The 23217-nt window shown below is 46.4% G+C and overlaps 1 protein-coding gene across 6 annotated transcripts; it reads right to left on the bottom strand.

Annotated features, from left to right (window-relative positions):
• Nucleotides 1-233: 233 nt before the first annotated feature.
• alg13 (ALG13 UDP-N-acetylglucosaminyltransferase subunit) lies at nt 234-23201 on the bottom strand. Of its 6 annotated transcripts, none has more exons than XM_076885322.1 (25): nt 22947-23201; nt 22199-22282; nt 22074-22124; nt 21952-21998; nt 13165-13237; nt 13011-13092; nt 12716-12881; nt 12496-12559; nt 11797-11914; nt 11598-11662; nt 9239-9339; nt 9081-9166; nt 8717-8978; nt 8388-8495; nt 8000-8147; nt 7330-7501; nt 7121-7156; nt 6990-7045; nt 6770-6838; nt 2883-3009; nt 2539-2658; nt 2350-2390; nt 1727-1844; nt 1347-1454; nt 234-882 (listed from the first exon to the last, which is right to left on the bottom strand). In XM_076885322.1, the coding sequence occupies exons 1-25, from the start codon at nt 23064-23066 to the stop codon at nt 509-511; spliced, it is 2796 nt and encodes a 931-aa protein (XP_076741437.1). In that variant the 5' UTR covers nt 23067-23201; the 3' UTR covers nt 234-508. The 6 variants fall into 6 exon arrangements, with proteins under 6 accessions (XP_076741437.1, XP_076741439.1, XP_076741441.1 ...); XM_076885324.1 differs by having other exon boundaries at nt 8394-8495; XM_076885326.1 differs by having other exon boundaries at nt 8427-8495.
• Between the last annotated feature and the right edge of the window lie 16 nt (nt 23202-23217).

Genomic DNA, 23217 nt, shown 5'->3' with positions numbered 1-23217 from the left:
TCTACCTGAGAGCTCAAACTGACACACTGAGGCGCTGGCCCCTCGCCAGAGATGACGACCTATCATCTGTAACTCCCCTCTGATCCCCCCCTCTCACGCCCTGTGGAGAATCGCACCTTTCTGGCTTTATTATTTTACTTCCTGTTTGCTCAAAGCATAAAAAACAGGAAGTTGATGTTTGGGACTGTTAACTGGACAATAGTCATGTGACCAGATGAAGCAAAAACGCCATCTGCTGGTGAAACAAACTTTATTCACCCAAAACCCAAACAACAAAACATCAACACAAAGAGATCCCTCCACAAATAGGGACTGGTCACACCCACCACCTCATATTGGCTGTCACAACATGAATTTTAACCAACAGCAACATCCATTAACATCCAGCCAATATTTACCTTTAAATCCTAACTTTAATTTTGAAAGTCTTGCTGCAGGAAAAGTGTTCATAATAATGTTACCACTAATTCAAAACAAAAGGGGTTTTAGCCTTGAGCTAATATGCACGTTACATAGTGGGTGGGATGTAGTGTGTGGCTGTGTGGTGAGGGGACGGGGCAGCAATGTATCCAACAACGTGAGAAGGGTTGGGGGCAGGGCAGTAGAGTCGTGGGGCGTGGCCTCCAGTCGATATTGGCCCCCAGTGGACAGAGGAAGGGAGGCATGGGTGGTAGGAAGAGTGGTGAGGGTGGTGGGCGGGATGTGGAAGAGGAGGTGCAGGGGCTGTAGTCAGGTAGGTGCTTGGGGGTGGAGCTTCATATGGCAGGTGGAGTAGTGGGAGAGGAGGAGGGAGGGGCGACTGATCTGGGTAGAGGAGAGCAGAGGAGGGGGCGGAGCCTGGAGGAGTAGGACTGATGGAGGAGGAGCTTTCCATGGAGACACCTGAGGAGACAAACCACATGCTTATATTTTCAAAGTAAATTCGTTTATAATGCAGAAAATTTGGGTTTTAACGTGGAGGCAGACTAATCATGTGACCTGACCAATGACTAACAGCGCCTGCAATTGGCCCATTGTGCTTCTGTCTTCATTTACACTGCACCTGACTCCAGAATTACTGCATCGCACTTCCTGTCTGTTGCCACGCCTGTTTGCTATGTTCATCCGGTCAAATTTCACCTTAATAACAATACAGTAGTCATTCGGTACAGGAATGTGACAGCTGGATGGTGTAGGGTTCACCCCACCCTTCCTTCCTCATCACGCCACTCTCACCGTTATGCAGCTGTAAAGCTTCACCAACAGACCTGCTGACCTCCGGCACTTCTACACTGTTTTATTGACAAACACTTCCTGTTTTGGCAGCGTGTGCACTCCAAAGGTAAAGGTGTGTCACTAGTACTGACCGCCGTTGTGTCCCTCTGTCTGTCCATCTGCAGACCTGGAGGATTCTGGGTAGGAGCTGGCGGGCTGATGGGAGATCCGCCCAGTCTCAGAGAACGGCTGGGAGGCAGCTGGGGACGGAAGATGGGACAGATCAAGTCACAGTAAAGGGGGTGGAGCTTAAATTAAAACACCTGAGGGACCATCCATGCTGTAATGACATCACTGCACACATCTTCCTGTTAGTCATGTGTTCCCCACAGTTGCCGCCTACCTGATCGCACTGTTTTATTGTGAAAGGCTTTGCTACGGAAGTGAAGGCTCAGCTAAAAGATGAAACTTGCATCTTTTGTATACAGGTGGAGGAAGTGCAGCACCACCTGCTGGAACCGATCACTCTTACCGTGCAGAGGGGGCTCCTGGCCCAGGTAGGGCGTGTAGGGCTGGTAGGGGTAGGCAGTCTCAGGTGAGGAGGCGGGATACACCTGCTGCTGTTGCTGCCAGCAGCTCTGATGGTACCACTGAGGAGACAGATGGTCACATGACGGTCACATGACAAATTCAGAGCATCATGTCATCACCTGAACCTGAAACACCTGCAGAATCATCTATAAACATTCAAAGAACCTGAAGGAAACGTGTGTCTCTTTGAAACGGCAGCCACAGGTTAAAGGAGAGGAACACCAGTCACATGACCTCCACAGGACCCAGGTGATCAGAGTGTCCTTGGAAGATGTTTACCACACCTGCAAGTGACTCAGGTGCACTCAGACTTCTGCTGCTAAAACAGATTTGCCAGTGGAGGAGCTGAGCTAGTTTCAGTCATTATGTCCTGTTTATAGGTCGGAAACCTGCAGTCAGCTGAGACTGAAGGATCACCTGGATGATAACGAAAGGTTTCTCCCACTGAAAACGTCCAGAACAGAATCAACATTCTGTGATGCTCCGTGAGTTCATTCAGGCGTCTCACCTTCACCTGTCAGCGCCGCTTCAAAGACTGCTGTTTACTGTTCAGGTGTCTCTTACCTGGACGCCCAAATTGAAGTAATACTGGAGGACTCTGCAGTCTACACACACACACACACACACACACACACACACACACACACACACACACACACACACACACACACACACACACACACACACACACACACATAAATCAAACTGATCCATATGGATACAAACTGTAAACACAAGCTTTTGACTTCTGACCTCTTGGTAAATCACTTCCATTAGGGTCATATGAATAAGGGGGCGGGGCTACCACAGTGCAGAGCGGCTCACCCAACTCATTAACCAACCAGGAAGAAGCAGCTGGGATCGCCATGGCAACTGGAACCAGAAAACGTGTTAGTGTATGGCAACCTACTGAGAACCAATGAGACTGAAAGACTTCGTGTCAGCTAAAGCTCTCAGAGGTGACAGAAGTCCCTCCCCCTGATATTCAGACTTCCTGTTTTAGAGGTGCAGCCAATCAGAGCCAATTAAAGCGGGTTCGGGCCTTAAACAGGGCAGAGCTCTGAGAGAAGTAACTGAGGTGGGCAGTGTTTGCTTACCTGAGCGTGTCTGCGCGTGTGTGGCTGACGGCAGGTGAGCAGCTGCTGGTAGCCGTGATGAGGAAGAGGAGGGTGAGGAGGAAGAGGAAGATGGAGACGAGCAGATGACTGACAGCGGCTTCACTACCTGAAACACACACACACACACACACACACACACACACACAGCAGTGAGCGAACACCTGCAGCTCTGCAGGCAGCCCTTTTGGTTCTGGATGGAGCAGTGGATCTTTTCCAGACTGAGACATGACATGAGATCAGCAAGCCACCGAACATGGGAGGGCGGGGCAGCGGCCTTCCACCTCTCAAGTCCACCTCATGGACTTGAGAATGGGAGCTGGGGTTACACTGCACAGTTTATTATAGATGCGAGACATTACAGCTTTGCCTGATAGTTGCAAATTAAGGAGCTCGTCCAGTAAGTTAGCAGCTGGAGCTTCTGGAAAATTTGAGAGGTGGGATTGCAAAAAATGTCTGCTTTGTAAAATCTATCTAAAAAAGTGAGTTTTGGGAAGATGTATTTTCCTGCCAGCTGATCGAATGATGATAGTTTATTGTGTATAAAGAGACCTTTAAAGTAAATAATACCTGCTCTAAACCAGACCTGGAACAAGTTGTCCAAAGCTGGGGGAGGAATAGGTGGTTTGAAAGGATGGGGCTTTTAAGTGAAAAATAATTAAGATTGAAATGTCTCCTGAACTGCGCCCAAACCCTGAGGGAGTGCCGAATTATTGGATTAGATGTAAAGTTGTCAATGGATGAAGGAAGAGAAGAACCCAGAAAGAAGGCAAGAGAAAATTCCCTGAGTTGAGCCTGATTCCATTGCCAGCCAGCTGGTGGGGCCCACACCCTCCCCAGACTGGAACCAGTAGGTCAGGGACCGAATGTTGGCAGCCCAATAGTAAAAGCGGAAGTTGGGGAGTGCCAGACCCCCTTCAATCTTAGGTTTCTGTAAATGCACCTTAGCTACTCCAGGTCGTTTACCCTTCCAAATATAAGAGGAGATTCCAGGAGAGTCTAGAGTTGTAAAGAAAGACTTGGGGATGAAGACTGGTAAAGATTGAAATAAGTTGGTCTCAAAGGTACGGTTTAACTTGGTTTAAATCCTACCTCTCAGAGAGGTCGTTCTCTGTTGCTATGGGGCAACACTCCTCGGCTTCTGCCCCTATTTACTGTGGTGTGCCTCGAGGGTCCGTGCTCGGTCCTGCTCTTTGTACATGTTGGGATTAATTTTTAGTAAATACAACATCTCCTTTCACCGTTATGCCGATGATATCCAGATTTATTCACCTCTGAAATCCGATGTGTCTGCTTCTTTGCAACCTCTGTTCAACTGTTTGCATGAAGTTAAATTTTGGTTATCACATAATTTTCTTACATTGAGCGAAAATAAGACCGAAATCATAGTCTTTGGTAGTCACACTCTGCTAGACCGGTTAGCTGATGCCCTAGGCCCTCTCGCTAGCCATCTCTCGCTCACTGTAAGGAACCTCTGAGTGTTCCTGGAGGGCCCTTTTAAACTTCAGAAACACGTCTCCACTGTGGTAAAAACAGCTTTTGCCAGTTGCGTCAGATATCCAAAGCAAAGCCATTACTTCCTTTAAAGGACCTTGAAAAGCTTGTCCACGCATTTATCACATCCAGACTGGACTACTGTAACTGCCTCTACTCGGGCCTCCAACACTCTTCTCTTTACCGGCTTCAGTTAATTCAAAATGCAGCTGCGCGTCTTTTAACAGGTACGAGAATCTATGAACGCATAACTCCAATTTAAGCAAATTACATTGGCTCCCTGTCAAATATCGCATAGATTTTTAAATTCTTTTGTTCACTTTTAAAATTCAGAATAATTTAGCGCCCAGCTATCTCTCTGAACTCCTCCACTTACACAATCCCAACAGAGCACTTAGATCGTCCAATCACAGGCTCCTTGCACAACCTAGGTCTCGAATGAAGTCGAGCGGTGACCGGGCCTTTGCAACCGTGGCACCCAGACTCTGGAATAACCTCCCTGTTCATGTTCGTACTGCCGAGTCGATCCAGTCGTTTAAATCACGTCTTAAAACTTATCTTTTTACTTTGGCCTTTGATTCTAACTCGTTGGCTGTTTTAGCTTATTGTGTTGTTACCTATTGTTTGTTGTCCTGTTTTATTGTTTGTTTTAATTGTCTTGTGTTTTCACTGACTGTGAAGCACTATGGTCAACACTGTTGTTTTAATATGTGCTCTATAAATACATTTTGATTTGAAGTGTAAGAATTTAGGAAGGATATTCATTTTAATTGAATTAATTCGTCCGACCACAGTTGTGTTCAGGGGTGACCACTGTTGAAGGCTTTGTTTGACATTCTTCAATAGTGTAAAAAAGTCGGCTTTGAGAAGTTGTTTATACTTTCTTGTAATTGTAATACCAGGTAGGTGAACTGCTCCTTGACCACTTTAAAGGGGAAACCCGACAAATCTATTGGAAACGCTTCTTCATTTGATAGACAAAGTTCGCTCTTGGACAGATTTAATTTATAACCACAGACTTGACTGAAACGCGTGAGTAGAGACAATATAGACGTTAGGGAAGCATGTGCATTTGAGATAAAAAGCAATAAATCGTCAGCATAGAGAGAGACTGTTCAGTTTGACCTCTTTGTATGCCCTGGACAAGTTTACTGCTTCGAAAAAGCATTGCTAAAGGTTCAGTAGCTAGATCAAATAACAACAGGCTAAGGGGACAGTCCTGACGTGTGCCACGTTTGAGTTTGAATGGTTTTGATTTCTGGCTATTAGTGCAAACAGACGCAACAGGGGACAAGTATAGGCACTTGATCCATGAGATGAAGTTGGGACCGAACCCATATCTTTCCAGCACAGCAAATAAATAGTTCTACTCCACGGCATGAGTTGAAAGAAGTTCAAATTTGGTTTGGAGTTCAATATGTTTCTTGTAAACCTCAGAGTCCTTATTGTATGCATAGTGATGGTCCAAGTGTTTTATTTTATCAGCTAATTCTTGCCTTTCTTTGAAGTTTACCCTCTTTACATTAGCTGTATATGAAATGATCTGCCCTCGGGGATAGGCCTTCATTGAGTCCCAAACTAAAAGGCTAGAAATATTTGGGGAAAGATTGGCGTCTAAAAAGAGCTTAATTTGGTTATTTATAAATTCCAGAAAGGTATTATCAGATAGTAGTGTGGGGTTAAAACGCCAACTCCTGTCTGTTCTAGGTAAGTCAGGCATAGCCAGTCAGAATTAAAGGGGCGTGGTCTGATATAACTATGGCACGGTATTCACAGGCACATGCAATACTAGTCAAGTAGTCTATCCTAGAAAAAGTGTGATGGACGTTAGAGAAAAAGGAATACTCCTTTCAGTCAGATGCAGATATCGCCAGATATCCCTGTTCCCGTATGTAGAAAGAAAGGAATGAATGTGTTTATGTTTTTGAACAAAAACAGGAAATGCACACTCAGACTTTGTCCCGACTGCCGTTAGACCAAAACCAAGAGAAGAAGAGAGCTCGGCGCGTCACAGGAACAGGAAGTGCTCAAAGTCCAAGCACCACCACCTTCAGAGGTTGCGACCTCTGGAGGATGACGTTGGACAGGCGCTTTAGGCCTGCTGTACAGGTTTTTGATTGGACGAACAATGTTTAGAGCCGTTCTCTGTCCAGCTTGTCGCCGCCCACCGAGACGAGGCGGAGCAGAGATGGCAGCTGCAGTCTATGGCGCGGTCGCAACGATATTCTCCTGAAGTCTGAAGCAGGAAGTTGAACTTTCCCGGGTCTGAAACGAGACGCTCAGACTGCGAGGCAGCAGCGCCAACCACTGAGCTACCCTGGCACTGCTGTCACACACGCGATGATGTCACCTTCAAGCTACGCTGCGGGACGTACCTGCTGGCTGTAGCTGAAGTTCACGTCTGATCTCGTGGGAGAGTCAGCCACGCCTCCTTCCTGCTCATCCTTTCAAAATAAAATAAAAACAGACTGATTACAGCTTCATGGGGTCACTGATCACATGACCTCTTCACACGTGCGAATTTCAAACCAGTTTTCATGTGCAACATTATGCTGACCTGCATCACACTAACAGGAGACAGAGGTCAGCTCTTACCTGATTGGTGGAGGTCTCAGTGGCGCTGTAAACTCCGGAGGTCTGGAAACTCTGATCTGAAATAGTGTGAGACGGAGTCACCAACATGGCTGCTGCAGGGAGGCGTGTCACAGCGGGATCACGTTACTCACCCTGTGAACTGTAGATGAAGTCCTCCGTGTACTCGGCTGCATGCGGGAGACACACACACACACACACACACACACACACACACACACACACACACTTAAAGTCAGTTTCTGATGAGTTTTCACAGTAAAAACCTCTCATTAGACTTTTACTGTGAAAGGTTACTAAGGGGAAGGAAGTGAAAATCTGAAGTGAGCAGTGGCGTCCTCACCCTGGTCCTCCACTGTGCTTATGTCCTCCTGCTCCTCCTCTGACGAGCACACGGGAGTGTTTCTGGGTGGGGGGGCAGGGGAGAGGGGCCCAGAGCCTCTCTGAACTCTATAGGAGGAGCCAGAGGGAGGGGCTGGGGGACCAATGGAGGGGGGAGGAGCCACAGTGGGGCCCTGCATAGGAAACAGTAAAATGTGACCTGAAAATGTCACACCTGAGTCTTCTTCTTCGACAACAAGTCTGTGACCAATCATCAGTCGCCTCACTCAAGGGCCCTTTCTATTGGCTGCCAGCAACAACCAAGAAAAGGCTGTATATAAAAGATAGACATGTTTGTAGGAGTTTAAAACTGCATTCTTGTTAATGGCCTAGAGGGGGCGATAGCTGTGGTCACGTGGAAGTGGAAAAAACCTCAGTCACTCATCTCAGCTCACACACAATAAAATGGAGTCTGACGTCTCAGAGGACAAATATCTGGGACACTCTTAAAGATGTGATGTCGCTGCTTACCTCACCTGTCCTCAGTAATGTAGAATCTGGTTTTTGAGTAACCATCATTTAAACGTGTTTACCATAAACCACGTGAAGTACACGGCCCCTCCCACCTGCCTCAGCGCTCCGTGCACACACGCGCCGCCATCATCGGAGGATTTTTCCCAGCACATACTCACTGGCAGCGGAGGGAAGACGCCGTCGCCGGCGCCATCGAGCTGGTAGTACGAGATGGCTGCGTCCAGATCGGCCGGCTCCTCCACCGCCTCGGGAAAACCAAACTGACACTCTTTGTTCAGAGCCGCTGCCAGCTGACGCCGACTGCGCCTGAAAAAACCACGGAGGAGAAAATAAAAACCCACCGACTGACATCACATCCTCTTTCAGGCCAGAGTGACTTTGTCTGCGATTACAGCACCTCATGTCACATGACTCGATTCATTTTAAAAACAGGAGCTGCTTCAGAGATCAGCTGACCGGTCATTCCTGGTGGTTACATCAGTGTCGTGCGTGTTGGCGTGTCGTGCGTGTTGGCGTGTCGTGCGTGTTGGCGTGTCGTGCGTTTACCGGGACCTGAAGGTGAAGCTCTCGTAGTCCTGATAATACCTGCGACCAGGATGGTAATAGGTCAGCTGAGTACCAATCAGGTGACGGTTCAGGAAACGGGTGGAGCTTCTGACCAGAAACATTTGCGCGCATGCACACACACACACACACACACACACACACACACACACACACACACACCTCATTAACATGATATTTTTTACCGATGGTCGGAGCCACTGACATCGATCAGGAAACTAAGGGGGCGGGTCCCACCTTTAGAAAAGTGCATTTAAAACATTTGTGTCTGTGAGTCAAACTGCACAGGTGCATCTCAGGTAAAGTCTCACCTTGAGGCTCCGTAGCGTGGTGTTCGGGCTGGGGGGGGATGGTGATGGTGAGGGGGGGCATAGGGGTCATAGGTCATAGCTCCAGGTGATGGAGGAGGGGGTGGGCGGGGGTGGCCCGCCGGTTGGAAGCGAGGTGGCAGACTCGAGGGGGCGGGGCCTCCATAGGAAGGAGGAGGTGGGATTAGCAGCTCTGTTCCCTTCATCCCACGAGATTTCCTGAAGTAGCGATGGCGGTGATGCCGCTGACCACGAGAGTCCGGGTCTGAGGGAGAGACAGGAAGAGACCGTACAGGAAGTCAGGTGAGTAACAGGAAAAGGATAAAACAAAACAGGGAGTGGATGGGGAAAAAAAAAAAAGAAGCACCGAGGTCTCCTTTTCTGGAGGGCGCAGCCACATTCCAGGCGGGAACCGGATTCACGGGTTTGAGGTCCGTCAGAGGGACCAGGTGTCTGTGAGGAAAGACACGTGAGTGATGTCACAGCGGCACTGATGGACGTGATCCTGCCGTGTGTGTGTGTTACTTCTCGCCCAGTTCCTCGATGAACACCGTGACGGCGGATGAGTGCGTTCCCACTTCCTGGATGAAGGCGTTGTAGTACTTGCCCTTCGGCTCCAGACGCACCTGAAACAAGTTTCATTCCTGATGTCACAAACATGGTGGCTAGGGGGTGGAGCCAAAAATAAAATGCCACCTATCTTATAGTACCACAAATGTTTTTGGAGCTTCATTCATAAGAGTTACAGCCAGTAACCACAGACAGTAACTGTTTTTCAGTGCTTTCCGTGTCTGAACAACTGATTAAAGTTTGACCTCTGACCCCTCGCTGTAGTGACCTCACCAAAAACTCACAACACGCATACCGAGACGCCTCAGGGGCCTGTTCTTCGTACCTCGCTAAGTAAGTTAGCTGGATTAGATTGTTGACGATTTCGCGTGATCCTGGATCGTTCGGTTCCCCGAAGCCCATCCGGGACTTGCTGTCATAGCAACAGAGCCGTAAGCGTAAACCTGCTGGGGAGCAGGTTTACTTTATGTAAACAGGATTAGATCGCGGCCACGCAGGTATTTCCGCGTCATTCATACGAAAGCAACAGCGATATTCCACCACTGTTTCACCATAAATAAATAACATCACTGTAACCAAAGATAATGCAGCACTTGATCCTTTTATTGATTTCACACAGATACATACAGGTCATTTCCTAAAAAAGGGAAATGAACTATTAACATTCTATTACATGTATGTGATTATTACAGATGTAAGTCATATGTCACAGTAGTAATAGTAAATTACTTCATGTAATCAAGATGAGAGACCACGGCTATAAAAGCGAAGGTGGATTTGGGAAGCCTGTCGCAGCCATGTCCTGTCCGTATACGCGAGCAACCCATTGCGGAAGGTGCAAGATTGATAAGGAGAGTCCTCAGAATTCAGCGTATATTGCGGGACAGACAGGATCCTTTAGCTCAGCGCGACAGTGTGCTCATAGAGAGATATCGATTTTCCCGTGAGGATATTATTTACTTAACCAACTTGTTGACGAGGGGGTGCAGGACCACCACCTGTCTTTTTTTTTTGCTCTGCCCTTTTCTTGGTTGCTGTTATAAACAAACAGATTATTCCAGGGTCTCTTTCCAAGAGACGAAAAGCAATATAAGTGATAAATATTACCATTCTGTAGAATATTCTTATATTTCACTTTTACTTGTTCCCATGCTCTAGTGGGTCCTGTTGTGGCTCTAATGTGAAAGGGGATATAATATAACATATTATAATATAATATAATGTAATATAATATTGGATAATATCGTGTCATATGATAGATCTACCCTACCGCCTACTGGTGTTGGCCAGAGGGGCCGATGGTGCGATATGGCAGCCTGGCTTCTGTCAGTCTGCCGCAGGGCAGCTGTGGCTACAACCGTAGCTGCCTCCACCAGTGTGTGAATGTGAGAGTGGATGAATAGTGGCATTGTAAAGCGCTTTGGGTGCCTTGGAAAGCGCTATATGAACCCAATCCATTATTATTATTATTATTATTATTATTATTATTATTATTATTGTTATTATTAAATTACTTACGAGTTTAATTTGTCAGCAACTTTCTGCCAGCCCTCTCTCCTTGCTTTTGCAGCCTTTGCAGTGTTCCCTTGTGTTTTAATTAAACTCTGAAACTCCTGAAATCCCTCAATGAAGAGTTCTTGCTCTGCTGCTGGAAAATACCGAGCGCGCTCCTTCGACATTTTTGCCGACCAATCAGCGGGTTGCCGATCAATGTTTCTACTATCGATGCGTAGCCCCTTTTACGACACCCAGTGATCTCACATTACTGCGTCCAGCTGTACTAATCGTCAACAACAGGTGTGTTCGGAGAACCGGATTAGCGAGCTCACGGTTAGCGCGATGGTTTGGTCTTGGATGTGTCATTTGATCTTGGATGTAGTAAGCGAGGTACGAAGTGTAGTGAAATGCTGACAGCTTTTAATTTGAAAGGAATACAGGAAGTGTCAAGAGTTTGTAAAGGAGATTGAGCCTAGATGCACTGGTGGATTATTTTATTGCAGGTGAGGTCAAAGGTCAGAGAGCGGTTCCTTTTTTTCTTGTCATGTAAAATGTTGACAGAGCTTTGACGAGGACGTCCGTCTCTGCACATCGATATAAATCAGAATAAAAATAATAATAATTCACCATGTCATAAACAGCGCCAGCCTTATTAAGCATCACTGGGCACTCTCCCTTTGTATCCTGTAGCATCTAGATAACCTGCCGGCTGTGAGGTCAGAGCCTGAGGCGGTTTGGTGTGAATGAACTCTGACCTCTGTGTCTGAACCTTGTTCACATCCGCGTTATAAAGTTTTCAGTAATACAGTCTTCTTACCTGACACTTGTCTCCCAGGAAGTACTGCCTCCCTGCAAACACCATGTAGTCCGTCTTCTGCATCTCTGTCACAGTGATCAGATTAGACCGTCACAGGAAGTAATCAGATTACACAGCTGTCAGTTGTACAGTGTCCAGCTTCAGTTCACCAGCATTACTTTATCCTGACGCTGGTCTGGATTAGTTAAACCTGCGTTACCTTTGCAGGTGTCCTGCCACACATCGAACTCCAGGTTTCTGTAAACGTCCCCGTCCAGAGACTTCATCACCTTGTAGGGCAGAGACAGTCTGGAGGGAGGCGGAGCTTCTGCAGGAGGCTGAACAACAAAAACATTACATCAGCTGCAGTTCCTGATGTCCAGCAGAGGCAGCAGTGAGTCAGTCCCATAAACTTCCATGTTTGCTGACTGCTAGCTTCACCTGACCAATAATATGGCTGCTGTGAGGTTACCGTACCAACAGATCATCCAAGAAGGCGGAGCTCCAGTTTAATGAGTGAAATTCAACAGTTATGATTGGATGCCACTGACTTGCACGTCACGGATTCTTCTGGCATCATTTGGCTCTTTGCATTTTTACCTTTCTTACTTCACCAATGACGAGTTCACGTGTTCCAGGTCCTGCTGATGGCGTCCTACGACTCTGAACAAACTCAGGCTGAAACTAGACATTAAAAGCTGCAGAGCAGAGGTCGTCAATGCAGAGCCTCAGGCGTGAAGCAGGAAGTAGAGCGTGTTTCTAAAGACCCTGGTGGCTCCTCTGAACGTTCTGGAGGATTCGGCACTGTGGTTGTTTTTTAAGTTTCATTTTTCTTTAAGTTTTTGGTACTTTTGTTGCTGTTAGTGTTGTTATCCACGAATGCTCGGGCGATCGAATCGGCATCTATCAGCATTCCTACCTTTGAGTCGTCCGTCACAGCTCGTGGTTTCTCCTCGATGGGTCCGCCTGGCTCCGCCTCCTCACTGCAGAGCACAAACAAATGGGCCCTCAGTTCTGATGTTTCCATGACGATGGCTGCTTCATCAGTTTCTGATTTCGTCTGTCACCGTTGCCCTGGTTACCATGATTCCAGGTCAGAGCTGCTCTGCCGCAACGTCCTCAGGTGTGTATGTGTTTACCTGTGCCCGCGGTCCTCAGGTGTGTCATATCCAAGGTCAACATCACTGCACATGGATGGACTGTTTCTATAGCGACGACCTCCGACCCTGAAGGCCTCCATGGCCTGGCAGAGCTCCGCCTCCTCAAAGCCAAATACCTGAGTGTAAAGCAGCTCATACAGAAGAGCTACACACACACACACACACACACACACACACACACACACACACACACACACACACACACACACACACACACTGAGTGCAGAGGAACTATAGACTTTCTGTGTTCGGCCAATCAGATAGCAGCACTCACACTGACAGAGGGCGGCAGAGGCGGGGTAACTCCTTGGGTAAACAATGTCATAGTGACCATTGATGGAGCAGCACAGCGTCACCTCGGCAACACAAAAGACTGACAGTCAGCACCAGCCAATTACCTCACAGACCTCAGGGTCACGTGACCTTACCTTGTCCACAAAGTCGTCCTCCGAGATGATGGTGGCTGGTTTCCCCGGGTAACGGTAGATCAGGAAGCAGCGCCTGCACACATGGAGTCATGTGACTCAGAGTCGTACTGAACCAGAGCGATAAGGGACGCCTCATTTATGATGTCATCACGCCACAGACTCAAACTGATACTGACATATTCACGGGTGCACATAAGTGGTCCGCAGGTGCACATTTGCTGTCAAAATAAAAGACGCGCACCAGATAAGAAGTTGCAACGCGCGTTTGCGTCCATACAAAAGGCAGTGTCTTTGTCCGCTTGAGCAGGATTTTCACAGCACATTCTGCAACACATCAGTCTTTATTTATAAAGCACTTTTCATACAAAAATGTAGCACAAAGTGCTTTACATGGTTAAAAGCAGCCCACCCTACCACTCACTCCCCACACTCTCATTAACATGAACGATCATGGATACACACACACACACACACACACACACACACACACACACACAGTAAAATTGGGCTGGGCACACATGAGCCAGGTGAGGAAACACTATCACAGGGAGCCGGTCACAGACCGCAGCTTCCAGGCCGGGCACACGGCAGGAGGGAGGCAAAGGAGCCCCCCAGCCAGGCTGAGAGGACCCACAGAGCCCCAGCAGCCCCGGTGCAGAGAGCCCCCTCTGAGGAAACACTGGAGATATGACCTAATAAGAGTATATGCAGAATAAAAAGATAAAATAAATAAGAATGGGATACAGTATAAATATAAATAGAGTAAGAAGATAAAAAACAAATAAGAATAAAATCAATAAATATTAGGTAAAACCTAAATTAACAATATAAATAGAATAACAGGATAGAATAAATAAGCATAAAATAAATAAACGCTAAGTGAAAGCTAAATTAAAAAGGTGGGTCTTGAGCCTGTTCTTAAAAACATGTACGTTCTCTGCGGCCCTGAGCTCCTCCGGCAGGCTGTTCCACAGACGAGGACCATACCACTGAAAAGCTGCCTCTCCGTGAGTATGTGTCCTGACTTTAGGGACAATCAAAAGGCCAGCACCAGAGGACCTCAGGGTCCGCGAGGGTTCGTATAGTAAAAGCAGATCTGAGAGATAAGAAGGCCCAAGACCATTAAGACATTTAAAAACCAATAAAAGAACTTTAAAATCGATCCTGAAACACACGGGGAGCCAGTGCAGCGATTCTAAAACCGGTGTAATGTGGGCCCGCCCTCTGGTCTTCATCAGCACACGAGCTGCCGAGTTTTGCAAGAGTTGTAAAGTTGAAATATTCTTCCTAGGAAGACCAGAGAGCAGGGCAGTAATCAATGCGACTGGTAATAAAAGCATGCATCAGCATCTCCGTGTTGGCCCGAGAGAGAGTAGGGCGACTCTGGCTATATTTTTTAGATGATAAAATCCAGTTTTAAAAGAACAGCGTGGTCTACTGTATCAAAGGCTGTGCTTAGATCCAGTAGCACCAGGACTGAGAGCTTTTGGGCGTCCCAGTTACATCTAAGATCATTTAAAACCTTTAGGAGAGCCGTCTCTGTGCTGTGGTTCACCCTAAATCCAGACTGGAATATCTCCAGGATCTGTCTATCATTCAGAAAGTCATTAATCTGAGTAAAAACAAGTTTTTCTAAGACTTTACTTAAAAATGGTAAGTTGGATACAGGTCTGTAGTTATTAAAATCATTACAGTCCAAATTGCTCTTCTTCAGAAGGGGCCTCACCACCGCCGTTTTAAAGGCAGCAGGGAAGACACCCAACTGAAGAGAGCAATTCATCATGTATAAAAGCTCAGCCTCAAAAAATCCATAAAGTGTTTTAAAGAGTGAAGAAGGAATTGGATCTAAAAGACATGTGGTGGGTCTCACTGTGGAGAGAACTTTCTGAAGGTTCTCAGCATTAACCAGGACAAAGCTGTCCAGTGTCTCCTCAGGTACAATCGAGCCCTCAGATGTGTTTACAAACATATCGCGATTAGATAAAATATCAGATCTGATGGCGCTGACGTTTCCCCTGAAGTGGTCTGCAAACTGCTCACAGAGCGAGTCTGTGGGCTTCTTTGGGAGCTGTTAAAATCAGGGTTAAATAAATGATCTATGGTGGAAAAGAGGACCTTGGGATTATTTTTGTTATTACTGATTATTTTGGCAAAGTATGAATTTCTTGAGTTCCTTAGTGTATTATTGTACATTTTAAGTTGCTCGCAAAGTATTTGATGGTTGATTGCATTTTTATTTTTCCTCCACCTCCTTTCTGTGTGTTCACCATTGGTTTGAAGCCAGCTCACCTCCTGCAACCACCCTTCCGAGAATACGCGCTTCTTTTGCGGTTCGGACTCCTGACATTTCTTTGGAGGTGGAGGAACACCAAAGCGGCTTGCTTCTTCGACACCTAGTTCTAAACAAATGTCTGTCCTCCTCCAGAGAATCTTATGGACGCGCGTTGCAACTTCTTATCTGGTGTGTGTTTTTTATTTTGACAACAAATGCACACCTGCGGACCACTTATCTGCAACCCTGGATATGTTCCTATTACTGCCAGCAGTAAATGTGTTTGCTCTGCACAGCGCCCCCTACAGTGGCCCCTTAGTGCCAATCCCCAGTCCTGTTTAAGCAGGTTTTTCCTCACACGTCTATAACATGTTCACTTTTCACCTGCACCTCCTCACTGAGAAGCAGAGATGGTCAAGTGTGTTTCAAATGCTTTAATTTAAACATCATGAAGCGCAAAACAGTTTAAACCAATCTAAACCTCTTTACAGTGTGAAGCTCCACCCCTCGGAGTGAATCACCTAAGGGGTGTGGCTACGGACAAAGTTCAATACGTGTTAGCCGTTTCTCTGCTTTAGCTCCATCAACAAATCTTAGCACTCGAGTCAGAGATAACGGGATCCCCACGCTGAATATGAACTCTGCTTCAGTAAAAACAGGCGTTTCACAGGTCATGTGACTCTTCTACTACACAGAATTAGGGCTGCTCGATTATGGCAAAAATGATAATCACGATTATTTTCACTGAAATTGAGATCTCGATTATTTGACGATATTTATTTAACCCTTTAAGACCTACTATAGAACCAAGTCCGCCAGAGCTTATATTATATTTTTACAGTCTGTAGTGCCGTTTGTGGGAGCATTTCAAGTTGCTATACAACTGTTATAGCCCATATTTTAATAATATGTCTGCATTAAGTGCATAGTAATTACATTAATTGCAAAAAAGTGCAATAAACTACAAAAAAATTGAAAATCGTTTGTTTTTTTTACATATATATTTCTACTTGGAGAAATTTAAGAGGTTTATCCCTCAAAACTTTAAATACAATAAAGTTGCAAAAATAGTTTACAACAACAGGAAATTTATTTTGAGTGTCTTCATAGTTTTATTTTGGAGATACAGCAATTTTTATATACTGCAGGAAAAACAAAAAACAATCCTATGATGCAAATTTGCAAAGAAAGCAGCAGGTGCATCAAAATAAACAATTTCCAGCTGTGCAATTCGAGTTCTAAGCATCCCAGCAACTATTCAGAAAAGTCAAACATGACCAGTATAGGCTTTTAAGGCCTACCATTAAAAAAAACTACAATTTCCGCGAAAATGACGTCACTTCCGGTTTCGGGGAGGAAATGGCGGACATGTGATAGTTCGCGCTGACGTCTGTTTCACTGTGGGAAGTGTTACGAACAGCTGATCGGATTGGCAAAGCCTGTTTCTGTAATATTATGTTTTTGTTCCTGCAAGCGCTTTTAATGCAATTTTTGCAAAGCTTTATGTGGAAGGAAACTGTGACCGAGGACAAGCTGATGGCATAAGATGTAAGTACAACTCCTCCGGTTTCATATGCAAAACAAATTATTGCGCTAGCTTACACGGTTCAGGTTCTACAGGGATTTAAAAATAGTTACACAAATCGGAGCGTGCTGCTCTGACCGGCTTTAAAGGGTTAACAATGACTTTAAAAAATAATATAAAATAGTGTGCAACACCACTGAAGTTTTTTTTACCTCTCTTTTCAACCAACAGCAGTCACTCTCCAAATAACTTCTGCTTAGCTTTCCGAGCTTCCTCTTAATTAGCGGTCTCCAACCATTTTTGCGCCACGGACCGGTTTATGCCCGACAATATTTTCACGGACCGGCCTTTGAGGTGTCGCGGATAAATGAGGGAGGGGCTAATAATCGGCTCAGTCATTTTTAATGATCGTTGAAAGCCCAGATCGTAATCATGATTAAAATTCGATTAATTGAGCAGCCCTACACAGAATGATCCCTGTGAGTGTCGTCTGCTCCGATCAACGACGTAGGAGATGATGATGATGATGATAACACAACGGTAAATAATCTGAGAGATGATGAACCTGCAACCTGAATAGCTATTGAGCAACTACCATAATCATCCCACAGATGTAATATTATCTACAGCTACTCTTAGTACCATTGATGTTCATTTAGACTCTTTTTCTCCAATTGATCTTTCTGAGTAAAAGTCATCTGTTCACACAGCTCTTTGCTAACTACAGGCCAATCTCCAACCAGGCTGTAGGTATTACAGGTACTGTGCTGCAGTGGTTTGTATCATATCTATCTAATAGACTCCAGTTTGTTCATGTAAATGGAGAGTCCTCTTCACACACTGAGGTTAATTATGGAGTTCCACAGGGTTCAGTGCTAGGACCACTTCTGTTTACATTATACATGCTTCCCTTAGGCAGCATCATTAGAAGACATAGCATACATTTACACTGCTATGCAGATGACACCCAGCTCTATCTGTCCATGAAGCCAGATAACACACACCAATGAGTTAAACTGCAGGAATGTCTTAAAGACATAAAGACCTGGATGGCCGCTAACTTTCCGCTTCTTAATTCAGATCAAACTGAGGTTATTGTACTCGGCCCTGAAAAGCTTAGAAATATGGTATCTAAGCAGATTCTTACTCTGGATGGCATTACCTTGGCCTCCAGTAACACTGTGAGGAACCTTGGAGTCATTTGGAGCAGATTTCTCCTGTTTTGGCTTCCTGTTAAATCCAGAATTCAAAATCCTGCTCCTCACATACAAGGTCTTAAATAATCAGGCTCCATCTTATCTTAATAACCTTGTTGTTGCGACTTTCATCCGTAAATAAAGCCGCGGCCGGCTGAGTTGGTTGCGTCCCTGTGACGCGCCTCCAATAATCCATAATGAGTCGTACTTGTACTTTGCGCATTTATTTTAAGAACAAAACAAAAACAAACATTTGCGCTTTCAATCAATTTCCAACTAGCGCATGGATTAACTGGTGTGCCAAAAAATGACGGTCAACAGAAAAGTTTGCCCACAAACCACTCACCCAACACACCTGCTGCGAACACCGACATCAGGTAAATAGACTGTGACCACACCCACATACCATCACCTGAGACGCAGGTAAAACTATACACCTGTGCCACCAAAACAAAAAGGAAAAACATAAACATTGACTTTGGCTCTTACACTTGTAGTACCATATCACCCTATTAGAGCGCTTCGCTCTCACACTGCAGGTCTACTTGTTGTTCCTAGAGTATTTAAAGGTTTCTGATCACAACTAGGGCTGGGTATCGTCACTGATTTCTAGAATCGATTTGATTCCAATTTACAAGGTCCCGAATCGAATCGATTCGATTCGAATCTGGGAAATTTTGCCTCAGACAGTCAGAAATATTATAATTCAGATCTGTACATTAACATATTTTTGTATCTATATAAAGGAAGCTGACACTCGCAAGACTTTATCAAAGGTGTGAGCATCACAGCAGAGGCCTTTGTGTCAAAGTAGCTGAAGATAAAACAGAAAAACATGAAGGAGATTTTCCTGGCCTGGGATTTTATAAAAAATATTCTGCAGTAGATCAAAAACAAAAGAAAACCATTAATCAACATATGAACATCACCTCTGAGTTACAGCGGTTTTATTAGAGACACAGCGTTTTGCATTTTGCATAATTTTAGAAAGTTTAAATTTGTTCAGTAACCTGTTGAACGGCAGAAATGAGGTTTTCTCTTCGGAAGTAGGTAAAAGGGAAAAAAACAGCGGCCGACAGGCTGTGAACAACGGCAGCCTTGTGCGTAACAAGCAAGCGAATAATGAAGAAAACAGATTTTTAAACGGGAAACTGTTCTTGAAATATACTGAGAGATAAAACTAACAGCTCTAGAATCAGCGCAAAAAGGACGTAAACACAAATCGCGGACCCGCCGAAACATCAGAATCAGCTCGTCGATTTTAATCGATGAATCAATTATCAAAACCCACCCCTAATCACAACCTGGTGCTCCTTGTCCCTGTGTATGAGCCCTTAGTGCGCAGGGAGCCACCACCACAGTCCAGAGATGGACGGAGGAGAGCGAGGAGGCTCTTAAGGACTGTTTTAAATCTACTGTGTGGGAGGTGACCTGTGACGACCACGGAGAGGACATCGACAGCCTTGTGACCTGCATTACTGACTATATTAACTTCTGTGTGGATAACGCCGCACCCAACAGGACTGTGCGGAGTTTCTCCAACAACAAACTGTGGATTACCGCAGAAATGAAAGCCGTCCTTAAGCAGAAGAGGAGGGCCTTCAAAGCCAGGGACAAAGAGGAGTTGAAAAGGGTGCAGAGAGAGCTGAGGGGACTGATAAGGAATGGGAAGGAGAGCTACAGGCAGAAGATGGAGAACCAGCTTCAGCAAAACAACGTTGGTGAAGTCTGGAGAGGCCTCAGAACCATCTCAGGCCACAAACAGCAGAACTCTCTGCCTGGGAGGGATGTGAGATGGGCAAATGAACTGAATCATTTCTTCAACAGATTTGATTCAACCATGAGGCAGTCTACAACATCGGCTGCAGACTCACCCACCCCCACTGCTGCTGTTCCACCTCAGACACTTCACACCTCCTCTATTCACCCTGCTCACTCCTCCCCACCCCCAACAACAGCATCCAACACACACTCAACACAAGGCTCCAGCCTGTCTCTCTCAACCACCCAGGTTAGGAGGGAACTGAGGAGGATTAATGGCAAGAAGGCAGCGGGTCCAGATGGCATCAGCTCGAGGGTCGTCAGGTCCTGCGCGGACCAACTGTGTGGGGTGATGGAGCACCTCTTCAACCTGAGCCTGAGGTTGGGAAGAGTCCCACAGCTCTGGAAAACCTCCTGTGTTGTACCAGTGCCAAAGACTTCACGCCCCAAGGACCTCAACAGCTACAGGCCGGAGGCTCTGACATCCCACCTGATGAAGACCCTGGAGCGGCTGGTCCTGGCTCAGCTTCGGCGCCTAATAAGCTCATCACTGGACCCACTTCAGTTTGCCTACCAGCCTGGCATTGGAGCGGATGATGCCGTCATTCACCTCCTACATCGTTCCCTCGCTCACCTGGAGACCGCTGGAAGCACTGTGAGAATCATGTTCTTTGATTTCTCCAGTGCCTTCAACACCATTCTTCCCTCGGTTCTAAAGGACAAGCTGGTGAACTCTGGAGTGGACCATCACCTCACTACCTGGATCCTGGACTACCTCACCGACCGACCACAGTATGTGAGGACTCAGGGCTGTGTGTCAGGCAGGGTCGTCTGCAGTATGGGGGCCCCACAGGGAACGGTTCTGGCTCCGTTCCTCTTCACCATCTACACTGCAGACTTCTCCCACAATTCCACCCAGTGCTTCCTGCAGAAGTTCTCTGACGACTCTGCAATAGTCGGCCTCATCACTGATGGGGACGACAAGGAGTACAGAGGACTGACTCAAGACTTTGTGGACTGGTGCCAGCTGAACTACCTCCAGATCAACGCCAGTAAAACCAAGGAACTGGTGGTAGACTTCCACAGGCACAAGCATTCTCCACTGCAACCACTGAACATCCAAGGTATGGACATCGAGGCTGTGGACAGCTACAGGTACCTTGGTGTTCATCTGAACAACAGACTGGACTGGACTCATAACTCAGACGCCCTCTACAGGAAAGGGCAGAGCAGGCTGTACCTGCTGTATTTTTACTCAGTTGTATATAGCATTTGTATTCTATTTTTATCCTATTGTATAATTTATTCTATTTTATTCTGTACAGTTGTGTACAGTATCTTATTCTATTTCAGTGTTCTCTAATTTTTGATATATATAACTTTGCACTGTCCACTTTCTGCTGTAACAAAACATATTAGTCCCACACGTGGGAAATTAAGGTTATCTTATCTTAAAAGTAGAATGGGAGGCAGAGCCTTCAGTTTTCAGGCCCCTCTTCTGTGGAACCAGCTTCCAGTTTGGATTCAGGAGACAGACACTATCTCTACTTTCAAGATCAGGCTTCAAACTCCTCCCTTAGTTATGCTGCAACAGGTGTAGCCTGCCGGGGATTCCCATGATGCACTGGGTGTTTCTTCTTCACTCACTATGTGTTAACAGACCTCTCTGCATTGAATCATATCTGTTATTAACCTCTGTCTCTCTTCCACAGCATGTCTTTATCCTGTCTTCCTTCTCTCACCCCAACCAATCACAGCAGATGGCCCCGCCCCTCCCTGAGCCCGGTTCTGCCGGAGGTTTCTTCCTGTTAAAAGGGAGTTTTTCCTTCCCACTGTCGCCAAAGTGCTTGCTTGTTGTGATTTGGCGTTATATAAATAAAATTGTATTGTGATTTAGGATGGTATAAAACAAAAAAAGAAACAAAAGGAAAATTCTGGTTTGGTAGCCACACCCCTCAGGTCAGCTGGTTTCGAAACACGCCGTGACTGCTTTGAGGTCATCGAAGAAAACACAGCATACCTGCATCACTCACCTGTACAGCTGAGACAGAGCCTTGATCTCCACCTGACCCACCGTCTCCTGAAAACACACACAGGTTAACACACTGCCTGCAGGTGAACAGCTGACTGAAGGTCAAAGGTCAGAGATATTCACCTTTGGATCCTCCAGACGTTCCAGGTATTTCTCAAACGAGCCTTCAACAAACTGCAGAGGACAGAAAACACAGCACAATGAAGTAACTGAGTATTTCTCTCATACTCAGAATACTCTGAACTCACCGGCTCAAAGTTGCATCTATTGGCTCTCATGAAGTTAGCGCAGTCCTGACGGATCTTCTGATGGTAATTCTGAGAGAAATACAACTACACACACACACACACACACACACACACACACACACACACACACACACGAGAACAGTTTTTCTGAGGTTAGCCTCGCGGGTCGCCATCACGCTGACGCACACACCCAGAAACCACTCCGAGATGACAAACAGCCGTCACTAACAGTCAGGGGGACGAGTTAGGGACAACCTCAGACTGCTGAGCAGCAAAGCTCAGGTGAGCTCAGGTGTGTCGCTCCTGGGGAACCTGCCAAACGCCTCAGCGGGAAGGAAACAGGAAGTTGCACCTCTAACAAAACACAAGAGTGACAATCTCTTCCTGCAGGAGAAAAGTAATCCACTACACTCCCATTGAGGTAAGAGTCACAGGTAATGGATTACTCAGAGTAACAAGCGAAGCTGATGGGAGGAGCTTCACACAGACATCTGAGGACAGGTGAAACCTCTGAGGAGTCCACAGGTCACTGACACGTGTTAGTGTTGCTGTCCCTCCTCATGAGCTCGCTGCCTCCTGGTTCTGGTTCGGCCCACACTCTCCGCAGACCTGCTTTGTGCAGCGGAATGAAACTGTGTGCACTGACGTCTGTGACCTTTGACCTCGCCCAGTTTGACCCAGAGTTTAAACAAAGTTCCCTCACACCGTAACTGTACTCGGTACGCCTCCCTCCCGCCACCCAGCTCACCTGCTCGGACACGGCCCGGAACAGGCTGGACGCATCGCGTGCCACCATCTTCCGGTACAGGCCGAGGCTGCACAGGTACTCGTCCATGTTCACGAAGTACTTCTTCAGGCCTTTCTGCATCGCGCCGCCACTCCGTCACCTGTACACGGACTGAACGCGAGCCCGCGAGCTCAGGTGGGATTAATCAGGTCTGATGGGCGCGCGGAGCCTCGCGGTGCTGCTGAGGCCTTCGCGGACCGGCCCGGGCTCGGAAATACCAGCGCTGCTTTTT

This window comes from Maylandia zebra, linkage group LG6 (genome assembly GCF_041146795.1).
Source record: "Maylandia zebra isolate NMK-2024a linkage group LG6, Mzebra_GT3a, whole genome shotgun sequence".
Classification (NCBI taxonomy): Eukaryota; Metazoa; Chordata; class Actinopteri; order Cichliformes; family Cichlidae; genus Maylandia; species Maylandia zebra.
This window is presented reverse-complemented; position numbering and strand designations above follow the sequence as displayed.

What these genes read in the sequence shown, in the direction of transcription:
- alg13 (XM_076885322.1), bottom strand. Translation starts at nt 23,066, where the DNA reads ATGCAGAAAGGCCTGAAGAAGTACTTCGTGAACATGGACGAGTACCTG. An exon ending in ACACGCGCAGACACGCTCAG is followed by an intron (nt 2,659 to 2,882) that starts GTAAGCAAACAC and finishes TTCTGGTTCCAG; the next exon opens with TTGCCATGGCGATCCCAGCT. An exon ending in GACAGAGGGACACAACGGCG is followed by an intron (nt 883 to 1,346) that starts GTCAGTACTAGT and finishes TTGTCTCCTCAG; the next exon opens with GTGTCTCCATGGAAAGCTCC.